The 21,563-nt window shown below is 39.0% G+C and overlaps 2 protein-coding genes across 9 annotated transcripts in view; one reads left to right on the forward strand and one right to left on the reverse strand.

Annotated features, from left to right (window-relative positions):
- The window catches only part of LOC124137102 (DEP domain-containing protein 7-like), a 59,744-nt gene that overhangs the window by 24,642 nt on the left and 13,539 nt on the right, over nucleotides 1–21,563 (forward strand). Inside the window, exon 1 of one of the 5 annotated variants that reach the window (XM_046503262.2) lies at nucleotides 13,386–13,546. The exons of 3 other annotated variants lie outside the window; for them this stretch is intronic. Coding sequence is in view for 1 of the 2 variants with exons in the window: in XM_046503260.2 (XP_046359216.1) it covers nucleotides 17,996–18,074 (79 nt within the window). In the remaining variant the exon portion in view is untranslated. Of the gene's footprint in view, nucleotides 1–13,385; nucleotides 13,547–16,362; nucleotides 18,075–21,563 lie in introns of those variants that run through there. One more of the 5 variants, XM_046503260.2, reaches the window with a different exon arrangement.
- LOC124137097 (serine/threonine-protein phosphatase 6 regulatory ankyrin repeat subunit A-like) lies at nucleotides 1,475–15,541 on the reverse strand. 4 transcript variants are annotated; one of them, XM_048383826.1, is made up of 6 exons: nucleotides 15,429–15,541; nucleotides 8,239–8,352; nucleotides 7,889–8,030; nucleotides 7,705–7,752; nucleotides 7,016–7,108; nucleotides 1,475–6,850 (listed from the first exon to the last, which is right to left on the reverse strand). In XM_048383826.1, exons 2-6 carry the CDS (start codon nucleotides 8,296–8,298, stop codon nucleotides 2,853–2,855), a joined length of 4,341 nt encoding a protein of 1,446 aa, XP_048239783.1. In that variant the 5' UTR covers nucleotides 8,299–8,352; nucleotides 15,429–15,541; the 3' UTR covers nucleotides 1,475–2,852. The 4 variants fall into 4 exon arrangements, with proteins under 4 accessions (XP_048239783.1, XP_048239781.1, XP_048239782.1 ...); XM_048383824.1 differs by lacking the exon at nucleotides 15,429–15,541 and adding an exon at nucleotides 13,222–13,344; XM_048383825.1 differs by lacking the exon at nucleotides 15,429–15,541 and adding an exon at nucleotides 13,112–13,338.

The following is a 21,563-nucleotide window of genomic DNA, read 5'->3' on the forward strand; positions in this document are numbered from 1 at the left end:
TCCCAGGTTTGTTTAGACAAGGTAACTATTACCGAAACAGTCTTCATAATAAGACTTCATACATAATCCTGTAAATGGTAGAGCCCGTTTGAGGTAATACCTACCCACTACATCCCGTTTTAAACTTGATACCTGGTGTTCGCGAAAATGTTAGCGTATCCTGCCCCATCGGTGGCACCCGTCACAAACACATCCACAGGCAAGTCAAGTTTTTATCTGAACAAACACCAGAACAAAGAACAGAAAGGAATTGCACAGGATATCATTTTGGTCGCTGATGCGTCAAATATGGAAATGTTTGTGAAGTACATTTGGTGGGAAAGTAATGCATATAGTTTTGCGGAGCTATTGGATATATAAAAGGCTAAAGAGAAACGTTATTGCTTTCGTCTATGCTTGCCTCCTCAAATTGTCGAAGGTCAAGTAGTGGTTGAGGTCGTCTGGTTATACGCAAACCAATTTCAGCAGCTCCTGGACCATTCTCTTCAAGTGGAGCAGAAAAGCAGAAGTATCGTGCATTTGATGATTAAGACAAAACATTTTGCATAAAGTTTCAAAATTAGCTATTGTCCATCGAAAGTGTGACCTGTGGCGGTCATGGCGGCCATTTTGGAAAATAGCCACCAAAAAGTATTTCCAGACAAGGATTATTAACTTTGACAATAGTTGATCACCCACTAAAGTGATTAACTATAAAGTAGACACAATTTATGGATAACAACTTCTTTAATTACTGTAAAGGCGACGTTTCCGTACATGTCCTTATACCGTTGTCAAGCAAGACTGGATCCTTATACCGTTGTCAAGCAGGGTAACGGTATAAGGATCTATACCGAAACGTCACCTTTACAGAAATTAAATAACTTGTTATCCATAAAGTGTGTCTATTTTGTCACCCGTCAACTTCTAAGTGATGCCTATCAAACAGTTGTTTATGTATAGTCAGAATAAATGGTCCTGTATCAGCACAGCTATTTCAGACACCCAGCCTCCGTCGTCCGTCGTTATGATAACTTTAACCATTAGTTATCTATGAAAACAACAACACCGTGAATCTGTCATAGTGACTGAACATTGATTGTTGATAGCTTTAACAAATCAACTCAGGGTTATGGTTGTCACGGATTCCTGTCAAGTTCCACTACATGGTAACGCCAGTTAAAAATATATGTTTTTTTCCACTGTACGTTTCCATTTCCATGACTCAGCAATTTCTACGGCATTCACCGATCCTACGGTCAACTATGAACCGACCATCAGCGATTAAATATTGCTCTTATTGTTGTACAACGTCAGCATCCTGTCTCTGCAGTTAACATCCCTGAAAGACCTTCGCGTTTCATATTCAGCTATGGAATTCAGTTACTTACTGTAATTGAGCGGTGATCGCCAGTGTGGGCGTGAAATCATGATTACTAGTGTTTATGGGATCAATGGACAGGTAATGCACGAGCGCCGATGAAATAAAGCATAATAAAGATAATAATTATTCTTTATTATCTGTGTATGACAATGACACCATCACACAAAAAGGCAGAATACAAAACACAATGTTATTAAGCACTGAAGACAACAGTATTACTCTCTCAGGTCATGGTATATTTACTGAGTTTTCCGAAGTTTACTGAAAAAATAACAATATGTGAAATACTGGATTTCCTCATAGAAACGAAATTTGTGAAATTTGGACACCAACTGTGCTCCCCGTCATGCTGATCTGTTTCTTTATGCATATAAATGTAAATCAGAATTACTGCTCGGATTGGCAAAGTCAAAATACCGAAACTTGCCAAAACGTTCAACTAAAGTTTAAGGTATTTCAGTGATCTGATATCTTTTAATAATTACATAATTCCCTTCCACTGATTTACCCACCTCAGCTAGAAATAAAAGAGATCAGTGAAATAACCTTATCTGGTTCATATTTAGCTCTATGTATAAAGATTCACAGTGTCAACAAACTATCCACAAGACTGTATGACAAAGAGGGGTGAATTCAACTTGTGTCGGTGTCAGGTTGCCTAGTACATGATTGGACATATACACGAATACACATTCCATTATTTACAATATTCAAGTGGAGAAATATGATAAAACAATTCATTTCACTATACCAGTATGCATATGCAATCATTCATTGATACACATTTAATGGAGACGTTAAAGTATACCGTGTGAAAAAAAGTTTACAAATCATCAAAAATTATTCTTTACAACATTTCAAACTTGATGTTTGTTTGACACAAGTTTTGTAAGAATATTCAGTATGAATCGTGAAGAATGTACACAATAATCAATACATGCATGTATATGTAATTGTATTTGGTATATATGAACAAGAACAGAAAACGGAGATATACATAATAAATATACAAAATTTCTGTTATGATACATGTGAATGTATACAAAGATGTGATGAGATACTAGAGAAACAGGCCATACCTAGGTACACTTATACAATGTTTTTTTTCTATCCTGAATAATGTGTTAAATTAAGTATAATAAAGGATACCATGTGTTTCAACGTTTTGGAATTGTAAATCAATGTTTGAATTTGTAATTTATACAACAAAGTCATCACATTTTGAATTGTGTTCATTGTTTTTAATTCTGAATATCAAATATGAATATCTGGTATGGAAATAGGTTTTCTCTTCTTTCAACAAGAACGCAGGGATATTTGTCCATGTCTCGAAAACTGTAGTCCCGTCCATTGCACGCTGCAATGTTTTGTACTGTATTACCAACAAGTACAATTTGTTACATAAACTTTGTTTCCAGTAGAACGTGGTATGATGACATAGCACATATGTACTATTAATGTGTTCCACATATACATGTTTGTAGGCATTTCAATACCTATGGTATCTTCTTCTTAACCGATCGGCCAAGTACTCGGCCAATTCATGATGACCTTGGCTTTGAGCATGGTAGACACAATTTCTGCGATTCCTATCAACCTTTCTTGGATCAGCTCCTGAATTTAACAGTAGATCTACAACGGCCTGATTTCCTTGTCTTGCTGCAAGCATCAATGGCGTCTGGGAGTGGTACATGGTAGGTTCATTTACACGTAGACCTCTTTTTTGAAGAAGTAACTCTATTTTCTCTGTGGTCATGCCTTGAAGGTTGCATGCATAATGAAGCAAACTGGTCGCATTTCCTCTTTTATCAAATGCAGTGAGCGATGCATTCCGTGCCAAAAGGAGTCCCAAGATGTGGACGCTGCCTTTGCTGATGGCATACATAGCTGGTGTTTTGTTCTGTTCGTCTTGTGCATTGATGTCAGCCCGACGATCGAGTAGTTCATTAACAATGTGAGCATCATCGGTGTCAACCATGCATGCCAAATGTAGACAGCTTGCTCCATGAGCATTTGTAAGATGCAGCAGAGCTCCGTTGGCTAGGTATAAGTCAAAGGCTAATGTGTTGCCACTTCGGCATGCAGACATCACGGGACTGTGATCATAAGCACCTAGCGTATTGACATCCATACCTTTCTCTAGTATATACCTTGCAAATGCTGGATGACCGCCCCATTTAGCTGAAACATGCAATACTGTATTATCATCCTGATCTCTCACGTTAATATCTGCTCTCCGTTCTACTAAAAGTTTTTCAATTACTGTGCAATCTTTCTTGCTTTTAGCAAGAGACATCAGGGGAGTTCTTTTCATAGAATCAAGAACATCCACATCCATGCCAAGATCAAGAAGTTTAGCACATGCATTTCTATTCCCAAACCAGCAGGCTGTGTGGAGATTGGTTTGCCAACGGCTGTCTGTTGTATTTGTTGTATAAATGTTTGCACCATTTCGTACGAGGCAACCTATCAATTCAGGGGAGTCTGACCTCACTGCATACATAAGAGGTGTTATGCCGTTGGCATCAACGTCATCAATAGGGAGAAGTTTTACCAGCTTTTCAACAAGCTGCAGGTTGGCACTGCTTCGACAGACTACATGAAGACATGTTTGTTCATATTCATCTTTACATGTCATATCTGCACCACAAGACTGCAAATATTCCACAATGTCAATGTACCCGTGAAAACAGGCTGTCATAACAGCTGTTCTGTTCTTTGGTCCACGTTCATTGATGTCTTGGACATTGGACACAATATACTTGACCATTTCAAGACAGTTCTGGGTACATGCGGCGTATAGGCAACCACCTCCAAGATTGACATTGGCTCCTCTCGCAACTAATCCTTTGACAAGATCTATCTGTCCTCCTTTACATGCCCCCATAACTGGTGTCCAACCAGGTTCCGTGAGCGAGTTGACATCTAGCCCGTTTTGCAAGCATACTTCCAACAAGTGCCACATCCCTGACATCGCTGCCATGTGTAAACATGTAAATTTCTTATGATCTTTTATTGCAATTTTTGCACCGTTTGCAATAAAAAAGTCAACCATTTCAGCCTGACCATTTTTCATTGCATACATCAAGGGTGTTCTCCCAACAGAGTTAACAGAGTCAACAGTGAGTCCAACATTCAAACCAAGGAGCCACTCAGCAGTTGGTATATGTCCTTTCATTGCTGCAAGATGTAAGCAATTCATATTGCCTTCATCTAAAACATTTGGTCTGGCATTCCTGTCAACGAGTTCTTTGGCAGTTTCTAGACGTCCATGCCTGCAAGCATACATTAGCGGTGTTCTTTCTCTTCCGCCAATCACTTCAATGCCCATAGCACCCTGATCGAGAAGGATCCGAACTACACCTGTTTCACCTTTCACACACGCAAGATGGAGACAAGTGTCCTTTTGTTCTATTGAAGACAGATCAGGCTCTGCCTTCGCTCCATACTTCAGTAGAAGCCTCACCAGGTCCCCATGGCCATTGTATGAGGCATACATCAAAGGTGTACGTGCATGCTCACCGTGTTTGTTGATGTCCATGTTTTTGTCAAGAAGGAGTTGTACAATAGCTATGGATCCTCCTCGACATGCAAGATGAAGACAGTTATCACCTTCTTCATCAAGCAGTTCCAGGTCAGCCTGTCTTTGGAGTAGGATTTGTGCTAACTCCTTGTGTCCAAGGTAGCAAGCATACATAATTGCAGTCATGTCGTTTCCTCCTCGAGCATCAATATGTATACCAACAAGATCAAGCAGTAGTTCTACAATTGCAGTGAATCCATACGCAGTTGCTATATGAATCAATTTATCTTTGTTGTCACCATGCGATCGAGGTGTTTCAATAGCAGATGGCACTTCTGTTTTGGTTGGGCTGCAAGCTGATAAGGAGCGAACTAACTGTCTTGTTTCTTGTTTGATACCGAGGATGTCTCCAACATCAGTGGAGGCAACTTTGTCCAATATGTTCTTTGAGTTTTCAATGAGAACTCGTAATGAAGACAAGTTTCCACTCATACAGCAACCAAGATATCCTTCTCGGATTTCATGAACAGAAAAGTCGGTGTGCTCAAATGACATTTTGCTCACAGGACCAGTACTGGAGAATGATGACCAGTACAGGAAGCCCATGCCATGCTGCTTATCACAAGAATGCAAATATTGTTCAATGTTGCCATGTGACGAGAGATTTGTAAACAGATATTCAGCCATATCTGCTCGCGAGAAACATTGATGTGACAATGGAAGAGCAATATAACCGTCAACAATCTCTCTTGTGAGCCTTTCCACCAGCCCGACAGCAGCACCTTGTCTAAGATTTATCATGAAGCTGTGTATATCCCCTCCACTTGGATGGTCTGTCTTGTGGTCCTCTGAAACCTTTGTCCTTTCGATGATGAATTTGAGACTGCAGTTTTCAAGGACAAAGTCGGGATTCGTGTCCCCTACAGCAAACGCGACAACATCATAGATAGTTGGGTGACTAAATGACATCGTGTCACCTTCAGACACCAAAAGAGTGCGAATCTCGTTTTTTGCAGCTTTGTTTAACTGATTTGGATGACATACACCCGGGAGTATTTCCTCAACCTTTGCTATTTTGTGTCGAAGTTCAATATTCCTCCCACTTGGTCGAGCCTGTTGGAGCTGAATCAAATTCAGTGTTCCGTCATTGAGGACCATAAGCAGTAGCACTGCAGCTCTGTAGTTTGGGTCATCAGATGAGAATATGTTGCTTATCAAGTCATACAGATATGCCCAGGGCTCCATGAAGAATTTCACAGCTTCGTCCTTTGACGAAAAACTGTCTGCAAACAACTGACAGATGTATGGAAAACCCAGTGTCTTATATTCCAACCGTGTAATGGTTTTTATGTCATGTTCAGTGAGATCCAATTTCGATTTGACCAAATGTTTTCGAAGTATCGATTCTTTCTCATGTTCTTTCAGCTCAGATATTGTCAGATCAGCTATAGTGCTTTGTCTGAACAAGGATGTTTTGTATTTGTTTAACATAGTAGTGACAATTTGATGCTTGCAAATGTTTGTCCTACTGCTCATGATAACCTTCAGAGTGATTTCAGATGCCTCGACACCTTTAGTTTTATCCTCATCTTGTGTTTTCTTTCTCTTTTCCTCTAAACTTTTGAAATGTGTTTTCAAATAATCAAATATCTTTGTACAACGAACTTTCTTTTCAGATGTAGGCGCAAAGCGACCAAACACATCATCTAAGACAAGCAGAGTTGGTACTTTCAGATTAACATGATCTTCAACTTTGAAATCCGCCACATCATCTTCAAATTGCACATGGTATTTCTTTCTTCGGTATTTATCCATGATGTAAAGAGCCATTGTTGTTTTACCTGAACCGGGCGATCCAGAAATGAGCACATGTCCGTCGTGTTCAAGGGCATCATAGACATTTTCATAAGCTTCTGTTTCTACAAAAATGTCTTTTGCAGATTTCATTTTCTCTCTGACCATATCTACAAGGAAATAATATATGGATATGAATATGCACGGTAACACTCATCAACATATAACATTTGTATAATTTATCTCTCGTTAAATTAAGTACATTCTAATATATTTTCTGTTGTTTTACACATATTTCAACAAATGTACATTTTACGTCATGAAAGTACACATACCTGGAATTTCGTTCACAGCACCGTATGAAGTTTCTCTTGTTACAGTCACGTCGTTAAAAACGTTCATGATGTTAATCTCCCCATGGTTCACACCTCGAAAAGAGACATTAAAGCATTTCCAATTTTAGAATAATAATCAAAATATTTAAAATCAATTTCCACCTGGCGCAAATCTATATGTTAGTTGAAAAAAAGTATAACCTAACTACCCTTTCATGCATTTTATCGTTTGAAGGCCCTTCTCAAAAGCAATGTCAACTTTCAGTGCCTACCCCTTTGATATCAGAAGAGTGTTATGGCAGAAGTACTGCTGTGCATCGTTAAGCAACGAACAAACACTTACTTTTTCATGCAAATTGTTTGAGTGACGGGTGTTACCTGTCAAGCTGGGCATGCTTACCTTTTTTTTGCAAACACCTGGTGTCATCACTGATTTTCAGTGATCCATCCATATAATTGTATTAATTTGCATTTTATGTTCAATTGAATCTGTTTCGGCAGATAATCGAAAATGATTATTCTCTGGCCTTGACATTTTATATTACCTTACAGTATTATAGACAGTATCAACAAGTTAACTGCAGAACAACTCTCCATTCATTTACACCCACATTATTATAAATTGTAGCGTCCCCCTCCTCATCCTTAGCCCAACACACACGTAATCCCTCCCATCGCATAATACTCACCACTAGGAACCGATAACAGTGAAAGTCTTTGCATCGCTTGCTGAAAATCTGCGAGTCAATGAAAAAAAATCTATTTAGATAAGTTTGCTAAAGTTACATTATACTCTGTTTATTTAGAATTAAATGTATTTAAGTTTTTGGTTGACATTTTGGTCGACGTACGCACTGACTCTTGTACACTCACCTGGATCAGTGATTTGTGGCGGGCCAATATTTTGTATTGAAGCTATTCGACCATGTGCCCCATCTGGTATGTGCGGATCAGTCACTGTCATGGATGTCATCACGGTCTCATCTGATGTCCGATAATACAGTACTGTTTGAGTCTGAAGGAAATTAAAAGACACAATTGACCTTCAAATATGTATTTCTTCATCATCAAAGGTCCAATAAAAATACCTCTAAATGTACATATACATTCGTTACCATCTTTATCCTCGTCAGAAACATGCTGTTTGTCATCAATATCGTTGTAATAACATTCTTCGTCAATATATCCCCAGTATCTATGATTCCTCTGCGAATATCTCCTACCTGATCACCATCGTCAGGCCTGCTGCCATGGCTCTCTGTGATAGCCTCTGGTTCTGCCATCGTCGGTGTCAGTTTATAAAACAGAAGTTTCTTGTGCTGGGAGGTGGTACATACCTAGAAATACAAGAATACTTGATTGAGTTACACAATGGATACCTCTTTGTGTTAAAGACAGGGAGTCATACTGGGTGTTAATGGACCAGTCACAAATACATCCGCTTTTACTCTTTGATTCCTCACAACAATACATTGTCACTGTACAGTCACTCGGGTGTATTATTTGTCAGTGTTATAATGTTACAATGAATAAAGACCTTAATAATTAGTTAGCATTTCATTATTGTTTAATATGCATAATATGTTTGATAACGTATACATAGATGACATTTAAGAAGTCGGATCATGTATAGTCATAAGTAATGACAAAGTGTTTGAAGAAGGGTTAGGTATAAAACAATGTTTGGTCCCTAATTACGGCATACCACACTGTTCCTTTATCTATAAAAAAATATGAAAAAAACAGATGTGTGTCTTAATTAATCATAATAATTAAGTATATGAAATTTTGTGACTGTAAAGTTAGCCTACATATGTTTTCAGATGCTGTTTCAGTGTCCTTCAGGGGGTCAATTATCTTCACTCCTATTTTCTGTTACTATAGAGTATATTTTGGACTATATATTCTACCTACATGTACATTGTTGGAGTATGACAACCAAACATGTATCAGTAAAACTAGGTATGCAGTTGTTTACTGATTACATTATCATTATTGATAGCACAGTGCCCAGGTTAGAGTAAAGAGTGGTAAGTTGTCCATATATTCTACAACTGACAGTTACTGATAAATAAGGATAAAAGTAAAATTATAATTGTAAAGAAAGATAGACCTCTAAAAAATATGAAAAGGATGGCCCAGTCTTCTAAGGCGCTGCAATTCGCCGTGCAGAGGTGCGTCCCTTGGGCATGTCAGAAAGCTATGAGCGTGGGATCGTATCCTGGTTTGCCCCGATTATGTTTCTCGCTGCGTTATCACCATACCCGTCCGGAACCCGCATCAGTTCTGGCTTACCTCCTACATCGCGCTGACAAGTCGTGAACACTGACACTGGAGTACTGTTCAAAGCGGTGTTAAACCCAACTCACCCACGTTGATGACATTAGCATAACATTGATTCAGTAGCTAACGTTTGACTGCGGCGAGTACACAGCAAGGTAGTCGCAAATAAGATTATTCATTTCTTATTCAAGTTAACTTTCACAAGGAAAAATGTTTTCTATAAAAAATCCAGGGGGGCAACTGCCCCTCCTGCCCCCCGGCTGGCTACGGCACTGCCAGTAGTTTTGAACAAGGCCCCTAGTCTGCGCATGTGTGGTGTTCAGGCCGGCTCTTTCTTTCATTAGAATAGATCACAGCTACAGTGAGACTAGCTGCAGTGTAGTGCAGTTCATAGCTACAGTGAGACTAGCTGCAATGTAGTGCAGTTCACAGCTACAGCATGACATTCAATCTAAATTTCCTACAACTTCACTCACGAAATACCAATTATTTACAACATAAATACAAACGACTGAACTACGTATGCCTAAACGTGTCATACAGGTAGTTTTTAGTTTGTGGGACGAGGAGGTATATGCTATAATTTCAGTGGCAGTCTTGTGAAATACACTCTCTCAAAAAAGAAACGCAACCCCTATATTTTCAAGATGTTTATCTCAATACTCAAGTTATTATAACACATTTATTATTGAAGACAACAATATGAAATTTGGCATGGTGGCAGTACAGTTATGCAAGTTGAAGTCCAGACTTCGACAGTTCTCTCACTAAGATTGACTTGACGCAGGGGGCGTCTTTCTCAGTACCTCGTATGAGCGTCACGAGCTGCGATCACAGCATTACACCTCCTAGGAACAGAACGGATTAGACGCCGGATTCTTTCCCGAGGGATTGCTCTCCACTCCTCCTGCAGTGCAACGGCTAGTGCATCCAACGTCTGCGGCGGCGGTGTACGTGCACGTACTCGTCGGTCCAGATAATCCCAAAGATGTTCGATTGGGTTGATGTCTGGTGATCGTGAGGGCCATGGTAACACGTTGACGTTAGAATTCTGGAGAAAATTCACTGTTGCATGAACAGTGTGCGTCCGGGCGTTGTCGTGTTGATAGAGCTCCCTCTGTTGGTCGATAATCGGCAGAAGATGAGGCTGTAAAACGTCATTGATATAGCGCTGGACTGTCAAATTGCCACAAATGATCACCAAGTCTGATCTTTGGTTGTAACACATAGCTCCCCACACCATGACGCTCCCTCCACCAAATCTGTCGACCTGCCGAACACATTTCGGGGCAAAACGTTAGTTTCCTCTTTTATAGACACGCTGTCTTCCGTCACGGCGTTGAAAGAGAAAACGTGATTCGTCACTAAACCAGACGCGCCTCCAGTTTCTGAGGGTCCATATCCGAACGTTGGTGCACCACCTGAGTCGTTGGCGTCGATGTTCGTGGCGTAAAACAGGTCCAATAAGTGGTCTTCTTGCACGTAGACCGGCCTCTCGTAGACGGTTCCTAATTGTTTGTGCGGACACTCTTCTCAAACCTGGCACCTATGTTGCAGTGACGGTAGGTGTGGCTAGCCGATTACGTAGGTGGGTGACCCGGATGAATCGATCCTGAGGTGGTGTGGTAACCCTTGGCCTACCACTTCTGGGGCGATCTTCAGTTGCATGAAACTGGGTGTATTGGCTCCAAAGTCGGGAAACCGTTGTTTTACGAATATTGAGGTGCCGGGCAACGTTTCCAAAGCTTTGTCCGGCCTCAATACGACCAATGGCGATATTTCGATCTGCAGCACTCCACCGTGGCATATTCGACCTTGTCTTTCGGTGAAAACGATAGAGTGAATTGCTAATCAACACGTGCTTTTATAAACCCATACACGTGCATGAGGCTTTTGGCATGGGCCACGTGAAAATTTTGCTCACTATGATAAAAGTAACAATAAAATGCCCTTGTGCACGAAAATTGGTGTGTTTGGGCGCTTACGTTAATAAACAGTGTACATGGTATACGTGCATATCAGAAAAACTGTATTTACAATCAACATTTTTCTTCTTGGGGCTTTCTAACATTTTCACTCTGGGGTTGCGTTTCTTTTTTGAGAGAGTGTATGTAGATTACATTGTCAATAGTAACATAGTTACTTCCTTCAAATATGTTCTTTATCAAAACAAATCACACCTGAAATCAATCAACTAAACTACCTAAATATTTAAAATTAATAAAAATATAATCTTCAAATTGTATATACCTATGATATATTATTCAGATATGATATAGTTTTTTCATATAATATATGTTATACGATACTATCTTTTCAAAACATGCATCTTTATGATCTCCAAATATTTTATTCAATGATATTATCTCGAAATATGATATAGCTATAGAATAATCTGTCAATATTACATATCGATAATATACCCTCCATACATTAAAAACCGTAGGCTTTTGCAAATGATAATGCCCTGAAAAATATCGTTACCGTTAGTATAGATAAAATGGATAGAATTAATTATAGCTAATCCCAAAATGAACAAACAACAAACAGCGGCAGAGGTGAAGTGGCTGTATTAAAAAACCTACAACGGAGGTAATTGATTTGCAAATGGCAACATCATAGAACAATAATGGAGGACGTCACAATCAAAATACATGACGCCATTCGACCATGGCCTTGATCGGGTGACGTCACATAACTATAGACTAGGCAACATGCAGTCCGTCGTAAGGGAATATGCGTCATGCCATCTAGTCACAGTGGCCCGCAGATTTCTAACATGCGGGTATTTGTATTATAATTCTATCCATTTTAGCTGTAATATACTATTATTACGGTTGCCCATAAGGGACATTGAGTCTGTTTTTCAATATTTGGATATTTGACTTACTTTTATCGTAACCTTTTGCAAATTAACACAATTTGCCATACAAATATGTGATAAATCATGTATAAAAACAACCGAAAACATGGAAAATGTACTTTCAAGTAGCTATTGAATCGCTGAAATGTGAAGCGAAAATGTCAAAAACTAAAAAGGAAATGTCAAAAACAAAAACGAAAAGGTCAAAAGCTAAAATAAAAATGTCAAAAACAAAAACGAAAATGTCAAAAACTAAAATAAAAATGTCAAAAACAAAAACGAAAATGTCAAAAACTAAAATGCTATAATACTATTTATAGATAATATAACCTCTATTTACTATACTATAACATAATTTGAGAATAATCTGCAAATATTACATGACAATAATATAACCTCTATATACTATGCTATGCTATGCTATGCTAGAGAATAATCTCCAAATATTACATATCGACACTATAACCTCCATATATTATGACATTTCTATGGAATATTCTGCATATATTACATATCGATAGTATAACCTCCATATATTACAATATATCTAGAGTACAATTTCACAAAAGTACCTGCAAAAAATAACCTGCAAAATAGTTTACAAAATCTTCAAATATTTAATAAATAGCATAAAATATCCAAATACTCTGGCTTACTCGTCATATGATATACATCTGAAATATTATATATAGCCTCATTACATAACCTTCTGACCGTATCATCTCATGACTTCGATGCGGCTGATGCTGATGTGACTCAAGGTCGGGTCCACAAATCATACGTTAATACAAAAAGCATGATTCCTACTGACCTGAAGAGTTCCCGCCGTCACTCACCCCGTAACAACTCAATACATGCAAACAATCCCCTACATCTCTTCCCGTGTTACGTATAAATAATGACGGGAGTTGACACTGTGTTAAGGTTGCAGTATAATGAGGTATACTCACGGTAGGGGTATAGAGGGCTATGTCAAGTTCATTAGTTGATCCCAGAGGGTGCAAATAGGTTTCAAAACTATGCACATAATTGTAGAATACAAATCACTAGAAACAAATACCATTGATTCAGTAGCTAACGTTTGACTGCGGCGAGTACACAGCGAGGTAGTCGCTTATTTTCCAGGAAATCGAGGGCTTTCATAGAACTAGAAAGTCATGTTGACCCAGCAGTGATGATCGAGCCTCACTATAGCAGCTAGTTCAAGCACGAGTGAGTGAGTTTATGTTTTACGTCACATCGGTGTTCAAGCACGAGGGCCGCTAGGGTCTGCCCACCGTGCAGGTCTGAGCATCCCATCACAACTGGAAATGCAGTTGGACATACTTATGGACGCAAATTGCATATACCGGACACCTTGTGAGAGCGAACCGACCGACCAGTAGGTTAGTACAAGGCCCCTGGTCTGCGCATGTGTAGTGTTCAGGCAGGCTCTTTCTTTCATTAGAATAGTTCACAGTTACAGTGAGACTAGCTGTAGTGTAGTGCAGTTCACAGCTACAGTGAGAGTAGCTGCAGTGTAGTGCAGTTCACAGCTACAGTGAGAATAGCTGTGGTGTAGTGCAGTTCACAGCTACAGTGAGAGTAGCTGCAGTGTGGTGCAGGTCACAGCTACAGTGAGACTAGGAGCAATGTAGTGCAGTTCACAGCTACAGTGAGACTAGCTGCAATGTAGTGCAGTTCACAGCTACAGTGAGACAAGCTGCAGTGTAGTGCAGTTCACAGCTACAGTGAGACTAGCTGCAGTGTAGTGCAGTTCACAGCTACAGTGAGGCTAGCTGCAGTGTAGTGCAGTTCACAGCTACAGCGAGACTAGCTACAGCGTAGTGCAGTTCAAAGCTACAGTGAGACTAGCTGCAGTGTAGTGCAGTTCACAGCTACAGTGAGACTAGCTGCAGTGTAGTGCAGTTCAAAGCTACAGTGAGACTAGGAGCAATATAGTGCAGTTCACAACTACAGTGAGACTAGCTGCAATGTAGTGCAGTTCACAGCTACAGTGAGACAAGCTGCAGTGTAGTGCAGTTCACAGCTACAGTGAGAGTAGCTGCAATATAGTGCAGTTCACAGCTACAGTGAGACTAGCTGCAGTGTAGTGCAGTTCACAGCTACAGTGAGACTAGCTACAGCGTAGTGCAGTCACAGCTACAGTGAGACTAGCTGCAGTGTAGTGCAGTTTACAGCTTCAGTGAGACTAGCTGCAGTGTAGTACAGTTCGCAGTTACAGTGGGACTAGCTGCAGTGTAGTGCAGTTCACAGCTACAGTGAGACTAGCTGCAGTGTAGTGCAGTTCACAGCTACAGTGAGGCTAGCTGCAGTGTAGTGCAGTTCACAGCTACAGTGAGACTAGCTACAGCGTAGTGCAGTCACAGCTACAGCGAGACAAGCTGCAGTGTAGTGAAGTTCACAGCTACAGTGAGACTAGCTGCAGTGTAGTTCAGTTCAAAGCTACAGTGAGACTAGGAGCAATATAGTGATTTCACAACAACAGTGAGACTAGCTGCAATGTAGTGCAGTTCACAGCTACAGTGAGACAAGCTGCAGTGTAGTGGAGTTCACAGCTACAGTGAGACTAGCTGCAGTGTAGTGCAGTTCACAGCTACAGTGAGACTAGCTGCAGTGTAGTGCAGTTCACAGCTACAGTGAGACTAGCTACAGCGTAGTGCAGTCACAGCTACAGTGAGACTAGCTGCAGTGTAGTGCAGTTTACAGCTTCAGTGAGACTAGCTGCAGTGTAGTACAGTTTGCAGTTACAGTGGGACTAGCTGCAGTGTAGTGCAGTTCACAGCTACAGTGAGACTAGCTGCAGTGTAGTGCAGTTCACAGCTACAGTGAGACTAGCTGCAGTGTAGTGCAGTTCACAGCTACAGTGAGACAAGCTGCAGTGTAGTGCAGTTCACAGCTACAGTGAGACTAGCTGCAATGTAGTGCAGTTCATAGCTACAGTGAGAGTAGCTACAGTGTAGTGCAGTTCACAGCTACAGTGAGACTAGGAGCAATGTAGTGACAATGATATGTCTAGTTTAAATAAATATCAATATAATACATGGGGTTACATTCATCTGGCGCTAATATCTCCTTGCTGATTTGTGGGCCCAGGATTGAGGTGGTTTTGTAAGACGCCAATTTCTGACACGTTTGTGACAGTGTAACTCTCTAAGATACATATGACGTTTGTCTACGAATACGTCCAAGTAAATGACACATACATAACATTCTTTTCATAGTTCAATAATGAGGAATAAACGTTTGTAATGTTACCATACTTACCTTTGCTGACAAGAGTTCGTCCTAGTTGTTTCAGCAATGCCTAAGTCTAGATACTTCTATTAAGTTTTAGTCCGGGAAAGTCCAATGGGGAATCCCCGCTTGTGAACTTTACTCGATGAGATCATGCGCCTCGGTTGGTCACGTGATTATGATTAACTTGCCTCAGCTGATGAGATCTAAAGCACGATTGTCAAAAAGCATATGACCATAGTTTATCTGCACAGATTTTAACGAGGGTTAGCTAACCTACCATGAACGACTTGCGGCACACCGTGTATACATGACCATGTACAATGTAGCTTCCTTTGTCCGGACCCCCATTAGTCCGGAAACTCGCCTTTCGGAAGTTTGCTGTTTGCAATGTCTAAATAATTACAAATGGACATTTCTTCATATTAAATCAAACTATTTATTCTCTTGAACAAGTACCTATTTGCATAGCGTGTGTATTTACTTGGTAGGAGACAACCTCCGTGGCGTAGTGGATAGAGCGGAGGGCGAGAGGTCGGCGGTTTGATTCCTGGGCACGTTTACCAACATGCCTTAAAAGATGACGCTTGTTGTTACCCTGTCTGGCGCTCGACAGTAAGGGGATAGAACATAATATATATGTTTTAGGCAACAGTGGGTATTTTTACAAATGTTAGTATTTCCATTAAATGTTATAATAACACCCTTTATTGGTGTTCTTGACACTAGTTCTTCAGTGTTGTCAATATTGGTCTCTTAACGCATATTCTATACCTGCTGCTTTGGAATGAGAACATGGAGTCCAATAGGGATTATAGTGAGTGAGTATGATTTTACGCCGCCTTTAGCAAAATTCCAGCAATATCACGGCGGAGGACACCAGAAATGGGCTTCACACATTGTACTTATGTCGGGAATCGAACCCGGGTCTTCGGCGTGACGAGCTAACGCTTTAACCACGAGGCTACCCGACCGCCCCAAAAGAGATTATAAAAACAAATTAAAGTGCACCTTTTTCAAGTGTATCTATATTGTTTTCGTGTGCCTATATTTCAGAACCACATAACAATGTATAGGTACAGACATGAAATCAACGTGTTTTCATCATCATGGTTTACTTCAGCATGGATGGGGGCGGTCGGGTAGCCTAGTGGTTAAAGCGTTCGCTCGTCACGCCGAAGACCCGGGTTCAATTCCCGACATGGGTACAATTCGTGAAACCCATTTCTGGTGTCCCCCGCCGTGATACTGCTGGAATATTGCAATTTTGATCAGTTTACCAAATCTAAGGCGACCAACTGACTGTAAGAAAAATTAATTATCCAAAAATTAGGATAACCCTTGCGGAAGCGACACTGCGATTCTGAAAGTTTTTATACATCTCACATCAAAATTATAAGCTATTATTCACAATTTAAATAATTATTTTCCTCAGAATGTTCAGGATTGTAATACCTCTGTAATTAGATTTACAATTTACCCCCTCCCTTGTGTGTAGTGGTACTATATATCAATCATATAGACTAACGCTTAGTCTCTGAAAATATATGTTGTCCATAGAAACAAAGAACTCCATTTAAATTGAAAAAGGTGTCCCAGTGAGACGGTGGATTGAAGAAAATCTAGACTTGCTTCATTTAGAGTTTTTGCGTTACAGGGCTGGGCTGGGGAATAATATGTTTCAGGGACGGTGAGGCAGACCAATCATATGGCCCATATGATGATGGAAGTACACATCCCTACAGTCCACTTAGTAAGACTGTAAGATAAGGCAATAAAATATTACTAGGCAATAAAATATGTTATCCATATTTTTTGTCTATTCGTTATTTTGTCTTCTATATATTTTGTTATTTGTCAAATTCTAAGAAATCTCTATCAAACCATACAATATCACTACATTTTAATTTTAAACACCTGTTCCAAATCAAGTTAAACCCATGAACAGATACATTATGTATCGTTAGTGAGTCAACAAGTCAATTAATTGTGATTCAATTATTTAAAAACAAGATATTTTACATTCTCGCATATTAACGACCTTCATGCACATACCAGATTAAATTTTAATCATGCATTTCATATTTCATAGTTGTCGATACTTTTCAGAAATAGTTCTTATTGCAGTGCATAAAATAATTTCTTTTTTCACTGTTAATGTCAATCTAAATATTCCTGCGGTAAGATTTTTGCTAAGTTCGGCGAATCATTGGGAGAGTGAAAGCGCAAACCAAACTCAAATGTGTATATATCAGCTGTTCTTGACAGATATGAATAACTTTATGCAAGCACGGGTGTACATATATATACAGTAGACCTACGTCATCCATCACTGCCTATAGTTACATCAGAGACCATTATTTTATGGTCTCCGGTTACATAGAGCATAATTTCATTTAAGATTTCTATAGTTCGGAGATTAATGATTCTGTCGCGATGATTGGTGATTACTAAAACCCTTTCACCGGGATCATTCAATTGACTCCACGCGTTGACAGTTTTGACAGGTGCGCTACGAGTCAACGAGCAGTGACCTAAAAATAGATCACAGCGCTGCATCCTGGGATAGGTGAAGGTGGCAATTTCAAATCAAAGAAATGGCTGTATCGGATTCATCGCCTGAACTTAGGCGCTTTGAAAGAACTATCCCTTTGAGGCAATCGCGTGGGAATATAGGTAAGGCAAAACACAGTGTAATTATCTATATTCAGACATTAATATGCCCAGGATCTGATGTCGTGTTCCAACACAATAGTTGAAACAACGTTGTGTTTACAACATCCACACGTGGCAGCCATTTTTGTTTTATCAACACAGGTCCCTTTATAATAAACAAATAATAAACGCCTTCAGTAGCCTAGGGACTGTTATGTTCACAAGTCGGTTTACCGAATAAATGTAATAATTTTCAATACAGAGCTGATTGATGCATCATCGTGTTTGCAGTAGGAAAAAACCAAACATTTGTGCTATGACTCAACACTAACCCACATATGTTAACTATTGGTGCTATATATTGCACATTGTTTAACACCAGTGGCTAGTTAAACATACTTATTCCATGTTTTATTTCCTTTTATTCCATAGGTTGTTGCATGTTTTTCATGAGTAGGGTCAATTTTGTGCTAAATTGCTATTTTACACATGTTCGTGGCCAAAATGAAGGATGCAAACAATAAAAGTCACAATTTAATTCACAAGAATTAAAACTTAATTTCAAGTAAACTTGTTACATGAAGCGATATTTCACGATATTATTTTGGAAAACGTTGGTAAGCAAAAATAAGTTTTAAAGTTTCCCCAAACATGTTTTTGAATAGTTTTTACTAGTTTGGGGAACCAGTGGTCATTGGTCATGATCAGTATGTTCCAACTTGATCAATCATTGATTATGATTGATTGATATTCTTTTCTGTATTTTTGATACATATATAAAATGTTGTATCATATATGTCAACCTGTTTGTACCATTAAATATTTTATGTCTTAACACAAATGGAAATACTTGATTGTTGCATATTGGTATTGTATATATGTTTTGTCATTTACAGATCAAAAGAATAATAATGTTGATGGATGATATATAATATAAAATTGAAATTAAATAGCATTTTTCTCTATAAATTGTTTAAAAAACAACACATTAATAAGCACACCACAGTCAATCATTATATATCGGCATGTTAAAAGATAATCATTGATTGTAATCAATCATTACAACATCACTATGGACCCGTAAAGATCTGGGGTAAAATAGGTCTTCAGCAACCCATGCTTGCTGTAAAAGGCGACCTACGGGATCGGGTGGTCAGGCTCGCTGACTTGGATGATGCATGTCATCTGTCATCTGTCAATTGCATGGAGCGATGCTTATGATGTCAATCCCTGGATTGTCTGGTCCAGACTCGATTATTTACAGACCGCCATCATATAGCTGGAATATTGCTGAGTGCTGCGTTAAACAACAAACCAACCAACAATGTGTGAAGCAATATCGGGTGTCCCTGTCATGATATTGCTTGAATATTGCTAAAAAGACTTACTCACTCCTCTTTAATGGCTCTGTTATCAGACTTCTGGCCGAGTATCTGTCAATAAGCAGGCCTAGATGAATCCCTGATCCTGAAATTTTATTATTTAATAGAGACAGTATTAACTGACACATTTGAGCTTCTATGTGTTCTGTCAATATGTTTCAGTGCAGGTAGTAGTACTACTAGTTATTATAGTAGCAATCACAGAGCTCCAGATAAGCTGCGTATCTGCGTAAAATACGCATCAGAAATGCAGAAATACGCAGTATAATAATATCCAAGCGTATCAAATACGCAACGAACATTACAGATACGCTACAAAAATAAAACTTGTGCATATCATCAAAATATTGTGAAGTGACCCTGCGTATTCGATCGGCAAATCAGCAACTTATTTTGAAATTATAAACGGGCATTCCGTCAACCTTGCCAAACTCCACGATGACGGTTACATCATGATCATTTGCCATCACACTTTCTTGTGGAAGTATTTTGGTATTTTTGAGTCCTATAAAGCTCTCGAACCCACACAACACCAGTTTGCAGGGACTAGATAAAAAGTGTTTTTAAATATTTAACTTTAATACCCACATGTGTAAAAACTGATGGGTACCAGAAATTTGAATACCCATATAGAATTACTGATACCCAGTGATTCTAAAATGCATGGGTAAAATACCCACAACACCAAAAGCTTATCTGGAGCTCTGAATCACATCCAGCAAAAAGCTGTATACGTGTAAAAAGGCACATGATGTATTATCTGAGGTAGCTTCTGAATATTGCACCAACTTACATTTACACTGTTCTTTAATTTGAACGCCAGATTGATGGCATTGGGCAGATACCACTCATCAAACACTTCAGTAGAGACTGATTTGAGTTGAAATTTAAAAAAAGTTTTGTCATTAGTCATAAGAGTATGTATAATTATGTCATTATGTAACCATGGTTACCTGACAAAGGACATGAGACGTGAATATTAGTGATAACTTGATTTATAACCTTGAAATTTGTTAACCAGTAAAATGGTTATGATGATGCAGTTATTTCTTGCATTGCACTCTGTTTGTTTCCTCAACAAACTCTGTTATATGTTTTTCCTTGGGTGGAATTTCTTCTTCGGCTCTCCATATTTTCTGAGTTTCCTATCTCCTGCCGCTGTGGAAAGCCCTGATGTGATAAAAAAAGATGTGACTCATAAAGAACTTAGAAGATAAGCTTGTAGTTTCTTCAGCTGTGTTTATTAAACATTCATTTCTGAAGCAAAGTGTGTGGATCTTCATCATAAATTGATTTAAAGACAGGTACCAAGTGTTTAAACTTTTAAATGTCATAAAATATGTTCCACAATTAGTGAAAACTGTTTTTTTAATACATTTTTTAAAACTGTTTTTTAATTTTTTTGGCCTGCCCTCTTGATTGTTGAGGATGGAGATGAGAAACACAAGAAAATATTGATGGCCTTATTTGAAAAGAAACAAATCATTGTGACCCCCTTATGCTTACAAGTATAAGGGGTAATACCTAGATGTACAGATGAATTTGTGCATCAATTTACGTCTGATGATATAAACAACATGCCGACCCATGACTCTATCATGGGTTTTCGGATATCATATGTTTTCGGATGGCCATGTTTATCACAATTACCTGCACTATAATGGGGGAGTTAGCATAACACAGACATTGTAAATACAAAAACTACATTTATAACAAATGCCCTTATATTATAAGCATGTTTGTTATAAACATAGTTTACTGTATAACAAACTGACAGATATACATTTATCATAATGCTATGGGAGTTTTACCATTTGACACAGTATTCATACTTGTAACAATAACATGTTTCGGGATAGCATAATCATGACATGGAAGTACCTCAACATGTTACTATTTGTATATTGTGTAACAGCGCACTCAGATATATTCCGGCTATGTGAAGGCAGTCTATAAATAATCAAGTCTAGAACCACCGTCATATGGCTGGAATATTGCTGAGTGTGGCGTTAAACAACAAACCAACCAATCAAGTCTAGACCAGACAATCTAGTGATTGACATCATGAGCATTGATTTCAGTTAGGATGTGATGACATGCAATCATCCTAGTCACATTGCCTGACCGT

Source organism: Haliotis rufescens, unplaced genomic scaffold (genome assembly GCF_023055435.1).
Source record: "Haliotis rufescens isolate VD_foot unplaced genomic scaffold, xgHalRufe1.0.p SCAF_5, whole genome shotgun sequence".
Classification (NCBI taxonomy): Eukaryota; Metazoa; Mollusca; class Gastropoda; order Lepetellida; family Haliotidae; genus Haliotis; species Haliotis rufescens.

What these genes read in the sequence shown, in the direction of transcription:
- LOC124137097 (XM_048383824.1), bottom strand. An exon ending in GCCACAAATCACTGATCCAG is followed by an intron (nt 7,753 to 7,888) that starts GTGAGTGTACAA and finishes ATTGACTCGCAG; the next exon opens with ATTTTCAGCAAGCGATGCAA. An exon ending in ACTGTTATCGGTTCCTAGTG is followed by an intron (nt 7,109 to 7,704) that starts GTGAGTATTATG and finishes TCTCTTTTCGAG; the next exon opens with GTGTGAACCATGGGGAGATT.